This window comes from Egretta garzetta, unplaced genomic scaffold (genome assembly GCF_000687185.1).
Source record: "Egretta garzetta isolate BGI_Z169 unplaced genomic scaffold, ASM68718v1 scaffold537, whole genome shotgun sequence".
Lineage (NCBI taxonomy): Eukaryota > Metazoa > Chordata > Aves > Pelecaniformes > Ardeidae > Egretta > Egretta garzetta.
In genome coordinates this window covers 219,504-226,880 of record NW_009260134.1, presented here as the reverse complement: position 1 = coordinate 226,880, position 7,377 = coordinate 219,504, and the positions used below count along the sequence as shown (strand labels likewise).

Sequence of the window (7,377 nt, the reverse complement as noted above, 5' to 3'; positions counted from 1 at the left end):
AAAAAAAAAAAAAAAAAAAAAAAAGAATGAAAATTACTTTCTGCTTTTGCCTTTCAGCCACGTGAATCTGTGTTTCAGTCATGCGTTCCTGGTACTGCTGCTGGAGTCGGTCATGCTCCTGTAACACAGTCTGCCAGAGCTCTATTGCTTGTTCTTTTTCCTAAGTTACAGAACAATGATTTTTATAAAATATTCTACTACAGCACATTTACCTTCATCTATCATTCTCTAAAAAGAGAAGTCTTAACTTCTATTGTAAAGAAATGCCATTTTCTGTACTTTTCTCTGCCTATATTACAACTACACAGACAAAATACCAAATTCAGATGCTTACAAGTTCAAATTCTACCTACCAGTGAATTGCAAGTTTTCCAGATCTTTTTTATAGCTCAAACTTTTACAGGTGTTTACTGCAGGCCTACAGTAAATATATTCAAATATCAAAATTCAGCTGTCGGTTTAACCTCAGCTTGATCACATGCAACAGGATTGATACATCACTGTAATAAGCTCAAACCATTTTCCTTGTCTCTTCAGATTCAAATATTATTTTCTATATCCCATGTACACTTGCCTCCTTACATCTCATTACATTTTTTTTTTTATTAAAATGACAAGCTACTACAAAAACTTGAATTGAACAAAGTATTTAATTAATTTCCTGGTCAGGAATTCAATATAAAGACCGAGTCCACTACATAAAAGGCACAAATTAATATTAAAAACTTCCTATATGAATCTAGGAGAGAAGTTCCTTTGGGTTTTTAAGTTGAAAGTATAAGTACTTGTTTCTTTAGCAACAGAAAGTCAAGAGGGCCTCAAAATAGTCTTAAGGAACTCTGAACAAATGAATTCTGAACGAAGAAATAGAACAGCTTCCCCTCATCTGCCAAGGCACAACAAGAGAAATAAAACAGTACAAATGTTTCATCTCACACACTTGATTCATCAGTTGCAGTTGTTCTTGAAGGTTTCTCACTATTCCTTCATCTGCAGGAGTATCAGTTCCCAGAGACATGAAAGGAAGAGCCTCCAGTTGCTTTTCAAGGGCCTCTTTCAACTCTGCATGCAGCCTGAAATTCAAAGAACCAAGTTCAGCAAAGTATTTCTTTAACAGGGATTCTTTTAGCAACTGAAGTATACTGCACCTTCAATCTGTACGCACTATTTACTTCTAACTCGTATTTAAATCGAAGGTCTGTTCTATAAACACAATAGACAGTTTGAAATAGTTTAATATCTACTTTTTTTTTAGATATACGGTTAAAACTCCTAAATATGGTGCTGTAATCTGTATTAACCACTTAAAGACTCTAACATCAAGCTCGTGAGTATGAAATCTTCGACTCCTAAGTATAGATTCAAAAGATTTCAAGGTCCTAGAAAAAAGCTTTTTAAGGTTTAGAAATTAAGAAAACCAGCAGGAGTAACAGGGCAGTGCAATTATTTACCTTTCATTTTCCTTGGTGACTTGTTCAAAGTTTAGTCTCATCTCAGTCATTTGTGCCTAACACAAAAACACGCAAGCATCATTTAAGTGACATGAACTTTGGTAATTCTTTCATCTTTTAATTCTGACTGATACTGTAACAAGACGGACAATTCAGCATAATACAGTAAAGGAAAGTAACTTTCTTATTTAAGGGAAGTCACAGGATGCCACTTAAATTCAACAGCTGCTAGGTCCTGTTATACCTGAGCATTCAGAAGTTATTATGAGCTGAACTTAACTTTTGGAATTCTTCTAGCTCTTACGTATTGATTCTTAACGAACTCAAGTTCTTTTAGGGATACAGTGGATAACTCATCTTTTATGTAGTAAGCAAATGAGGTAAGAGTTTAGGAATTAATTGAGGAGCAACTTCAGTTACATGAGTCAAATGGGCTGTTTTGTTAACTAAACAGCGCCAACACCACCATAGTGCTTCTATTGCCTTCTGAAATTGGCCAGCCTTGAAAGACTGTTTTTGCAGAATTTTTATGATGGACAGATTAAACAAATTAAGCTCATTAAACCAAAACCAGAGTATAACTTCTGCATGTAGATCACAAGTAAAAATTGCTTTCTGTACGCCACAGGTTTTAATTATTAAACATATCGCTTTGCTTTCTGGTGATCATACGAAGCATTAAAAGGTTTCATTTTTCTGTAGTTGAAAGCAGGACAGTCCCTCTCCACCTCACCCTCCATGATAACAAACATATAAAGAATTATTTCAATCTGAAGAATTATTAAGAATGAAGAAGGAGGACTGAGCAGGACTGCATGGCCAAGATCAGACCTGTAAGGAAAGGGGGAAACAGCTGCCTCATCTGAATGTCACCTAGAAAAACACCTGCAGCCGTATCAGAACAAGTAGAGAAATAAAGCAGGCATGTAGGTTTCATTTCGCAACACTGCTTCCCCGAAGGCAGGGTAATTGTGCAATTTGGACAATCTCCCAACCTTTTCATAGAAACATCTCCACTCATTTGAGGCAGACTGCAGTCCAGCAAGTTTGTGAAGCACGGCACAGGCACACTTTCCTTTATTGACAAAAACTAATGGCCTAATTATTAATACTGTAAAAACCTAAGAATATACAGTCTGAAATGTTATGAACATCCATACCTGATAAAGCTGCAGCTGTGCTCTCATTTCTTCCAAGTGTCTATCATACTCTGTGATTAGACTTGGCAAGCTAAAAAGTTGAAAAACATGCTTAGAATAGATTTTGTAAATGGTGAAACACTGTTCTGATAATTAACTAGTTTTATAGAATTCTTAATCTAGAGAACAGAGCAGTCACTTCTCTTTATTTACAAGCTCAACATTCACCAGAATCAAACGAACAAATTTAGTTACTACTTTTAAAGTATGAACATTAACCGCAGATTTTGTATATAACAGAACTAGGACATGGGACATTAACATTTCATCCATAGAATCCCAAACAATTAAAGACTAGACTTTGTCACTGCTTTCACATACAACAGTAAAGCGGCCTGTAAGATAATGTAAAATAATGTAGTTCTACTTAGATACTTTTTCCTTCCTAATACTTTTGTAATTGATAGTAATTCTCTGAAAATTCTTTATGAGTCTGGAGTCACAATACCTTAAAAGCTAACCAGTAAGTATAGGTTATTTTTATAACAGAAAGGAAACGACAATTATTATTAAGCAATTTACTAATAAGCAGCCATTAGTTGAAGACTGTCAAATAAGCGTTTTTAAAAACATCCACCTGACCTCAACAGACAGCAGTTACCTGAGTTACCTACATCAGTACAATCTTACCTGCATTTTTGTTTATTATCTTAAAATCTAGGCTAGAGAATTCTTTCATTCAGCTCTCATCCTTTATTTCACAGATTGTGCAAGAAAAGTAATATATTTAATTTACTGAATAAAGAGAATAGTATCTAAAACAACTGCTATGGGAACACTTTTACAGATCTCCATTCACAAGTTCTCAGAGCTGTGAACATGTGTGCATAAGGCCAGTTTCACCTGGATATTTACACTTTTAAAAGCACAGGACAATTTCTTTTGAATACTTTGTAGTATTCCCACTTATCATTTGGAATCAGTTACCTTTGGTCCATCATCCTGGATCCTGATGCGCCATCACCGCCAGGGACATTTTTCTGTAATGGTATACTTTATATATTAGACCTTGCGCATGATTGCATGTAGTTTTAAATTTTTATATGCAACCCAGAGCTGTTGTTCTGCCTGTACTGTAATCATACACGATATCCCACATGATCACTTCAGGTCAGGCTTATGTTCAAAAATCCTTGAGTGCTGGCCCAATTTGAAAAAACTGTAATTTTTTTTTTTTTTTTTCCCCCCCTGGAGATGCTCTGATATAAACGTAATTGCATCAGAGGGGGATCATCTTGCTCTTAAAAGAACAATCGTAAGTTTGTGTAAGTGCTAAGTCCATTTCCATGCATCTCAGCATCAGGAAAGTGCTGACGCTCTAGCTTCTGCACAGACTTCCAGACAGGCTTATGGTACCCAGCACAAAATGTTATCTTAACATGAGACCAACCCCTTAGAAAAGAGAAGTCTATAAAAGTGAAAAAGTCTACTGAAGTAGAAAACAAGTATTCTTTCAGGGATACGTTCTCTTGCATACACAAACTTACGAAAATGCATGAAAAATAACAGAATTCACTGTTGCAAGTTTATCTGCTGCTGCTTGGAAAAATACACAGCAACTCAGGAGGTGTGTGATGGACCCAAAGGAAGGGCAGGCCACACTGAAGCGGGCTGTGCTCTATCTATGCAAAGACATTTCTCTCAAAACCTCACCACACACATTCTTACTGCTTCCATCCCTGAGTTCACATACCTGCTCAACCATAGCTCTCAAAACCTCATCTCTTTCATACTGTCCAAGTGCCACATTTAGCCTCTGATCTGAAAAATACAAAGTATGAGAATCATATCTACAACACAGGCCGTTATCTAGATAAACCTGACTGGCAGTCAGAAATATGTTTAATGGTGTAGTGCTTTGCAGGCACACAACATGCTTCATTGAATTCTTCCATTTAGCACAACTATTTTAATGAAAATAGGACTTGAAAAAGCCTACAAAGACTGTATAATAATAGTTAATTCAATTTCGTCCATATTCCGTTTTCTTTTAGAAATTTACAAAAATGAAGTTTCTGCCTAGAAAACATATCCACATTTTAAGGATTCACAAGGTCTAAGTGTAACAAATCACATTGTGTGTCCAATTTAATTAGCTGGACGTTTGACAATTAACCTGTTGTTGGGAACTCAACCCTGCAGTTCTGAATACACTTTCAACAAACTTAGGTCAAGAGAGCTTCACTGGTGAATGGATCTGAGCACTCAAGCATACCTAGAAGAAACCCAAACAAGAATGAAGAAATGCAGTCTGCCAGTATCTGCTTTTTCTGAAAGCAGCAAAGCATAATGAGCGATGGGATTTCACACCCTGCTGAGCTGGGAACATCAACTAAGGCATCACTCTTCCTCACTCATCTAACTTTGGCTATTGGGATTTAAGAGACTACTTGTACTACAAACAAATGGAGTGTTCTCTGATCTGACAAAACCGCAGTATAACCAGCCAGTCAAAAAAGCAGATTATCCTGCTGTATTCAGTGGTGGCGCAGCCTCACCTCAAGTGCTGCGTGCAGTTCTGTGCCCCACAATTTAAGAAGGATGTGAAGGGCCTTGATTTTGTCCAGAGGAGGGCAACAAAGCTGGTGAGAGGGCTGGAAGGAATGTCCTACAAGGAGCAGCTGAGAACTCTGGGTTGGTCTGGTTTGGAGAAAAGGAGGCTGAAGGGCGACCTCATTGCTCCCTACAGCTTCCTGGGGAGGGGACCTGGAGAGGGAGGTGCTGAGCTCTCCTCCCTGCTATCCAGTGACAGGATGCGTGGGAATGGTTCAAAGCTACGTCAGAGGAGGCTCAGACTGGACATTAGGAAGCATTTCTTTCCCCGAGATGGTGGTCAAACACTGGAACGGGCTTCCTAGAGAGGTGGTTGATGCCCCAAGCCTGTCAGTGTTTAAGAGGCGTTTGGCCAATGCCCTTAGTAACACGCTTTAACTTTTGGTCAGCCCTGAATTGCTCAAGCAGTCGGACTGGATGATCGTTGTAGGTCCCTTCCAACTGAAATATTCTATTCTATTTTATAAGAATCTGAGTGACACCTGGACACTGAGTGACACTGGAATGCGTAAAGAGGAGCGACAAGGAAGACAGGAGGGTAATGTATATTTTGATTTAAAACAACTTGCTGCCTATTTTTCTTGATACGCACCCCATGGTTCATTTTCTGGTTCTAAGCTTCTAAAGGAGGATATAGGAAAAAGACAGAGGGGACAGAAAGGAGGTAAAAGGGTGCCAAGGAACCGGAAAGTGAAAGTAGCCAAAACCGTCTGCAAACATGAGAGGCCATAGGTGCAAAAGGGGACAAATCTTAAACACCCTTACAGATGTACTCAGCTTCAACTGTGAATCATTAAATACATTCTCATACAAGTTCTATGTATTTAGTAGCTTATCACAAAAATATGTAATGGAATGGATGAGCTATTATTTGTAGGGTTGGCTTCTGATGCTGCAAAAAGCATTCAAGTAAAACTCAATTTATAACTGATCAGTGCCAGAGACTAGCAATTCATTCTCAGAACCTTCTTTACAGCTACATATTTAACACAGCAAATATTTATTCTACAAAGCTAAATATAATAGTGCTTAGACAATCTCTTTTTACGTGTGTTACACACATTCAGCATTTTAGAACTCTGGTTTCATATTCATGAAACAAGAGGAACATCAATCCATATATCAGACTTAGAGCAGACCTCAAATAACTTATGTCTTGGCATACAAGCCAACTTCAAATTTGTCATTTGGCACCTTTCAAAATGTATGAAGTTTTTAAAAGAGAGAATTAAACTCCTTGGTAGAAGAGGCAACTCTTACTACTTCACAGTGAATTTAGTCTGAGCTCTATTTAGAGCCTAAAGATTTATAAAATAAGCTACACCCAGACAAATTAAATTCATATGAAAAAACAAAATACCAATATTTGAAAAATTGCTGATTTGTTCACATCGCAGTATAATAAATACTTATGCAAAGCTTGATAAAGATATGGGTTTTAGAGGCAGGGTGACTCTGTTGGCTCAGACGAAACCTTTTCTGCTACTGAAGTCATTGCAACCAAGAGCTGGTCTTTCACCTTTGGCCAAAGCTGTCATACAAAGTTTAGTATCCACTGAAATTTTGATTTTTGAGTGATGCACAGGCATAGCACTTTATGTGCTGTAATCTTGTCCTACTTCCTGCCATGCTATCATGTTTCCCTGTAACACTAAGTAGTGACGGGGACAGCAACACTCTTGGGACAACGCATCAGTCCATTCCCTACTTACAGGAATATAAACTGTGCAGAAGCACCTTTTGCCAGTAGTTTGCTGGTATGTAATTTAAGTGTAGTCTGATTCAATAATATGAAGCTTACGTTAAAATTCTCAAAACTGTAACAAAGAACATTTAATTAAAAATACTTATTTTAGTCTGTAAAGTACATTTTATAAGTAACTGGCAAGACAGCTTTTTTGCCTTTCAGGTGTAAGCCAAGCATAGGAAATGCAATAGTTTCTTAACTAGAGGAAATAGGCATTGTGACAAAAAATGCGTGTTTTTGGCTATTACCCTCATTTGCAGCTTTTAATTATTAGTCTTCAGCTAACTAAAAAAAATAGCTTTGATGCTAACTGCTACTGCAAACAGTAGAAGAGCTACAGCATATAAATCCTCGTTGCTACAACCAGAGGCAAGAGGGTTTCCACCCTCTGTAGAAATTGAGCCCAGCCCCCGGCTCCTCCGCTCCA

The 7,377-nt window shown here is 37.6% G+C and overlaps 2 protein-coding genes across 2 annotated transcripts in view; one reads left to right on the top strand and one right to left on the bottom strand.

Moving 5' to 3' along the window:
* The window catches only part of LOC104128755 (sodium channel and clathrin linker 1-like), a 12,845-nt gene extending 8,300 nt beyond the window's left edge, over positions 1 to 4,545 (bottom strand). The window contains exons 1-7 of the mRNA XM_009641603.2: positions 4,470 to 4,545; positions 4,344 to 4,411; positions 3,578 to 3,630; positions 2,612 to 2,681; positions 1,452 to 1,507; positions 941 to 1,073; positions 38 to 160 (exon numbers count right to left, since the gene is read on the bottom strand). Of these exons, the coding sequence (XP_009639898.2) occupies positions 38 to 160; positions 941 to 1,073; positions 1,452 to 1,507; positions 2,612 to 2,681; positions 3,578 to 3,630; positions 4,344 to 4,411; positions 4,470 to 4,545 (579 nt within the window). The remainder of the gene's footprint in view (positions 1 to 37; positions 161 to 940; positions 1,074 to 1,451; positions 1,508 to 2,611; positions 2,682 to 3,577; positions 3,631 to 4,343; positions 4,412 to 4,469) is intronic.
* A 935-nt stretch (positions 4,546 to 5,480) lies between these two features.
* CUNH4orf33 (chromosome unknown C4orf33 homolog) overlaps positions 5,481 to 7,377 on the top strand; it is a 15,218-nt gene continuing 13,321 nt past the window's right edge. Inside the window, exon 1 of the mRNA XM_035897038.1 lies at positions 5,481 to 5,741. The gene's annotated coding sequence lies outside the window, so the exon portion shown is untranslated. The remainder of the gene's footprint in view (positions 5,742 to 7,377) is intronic.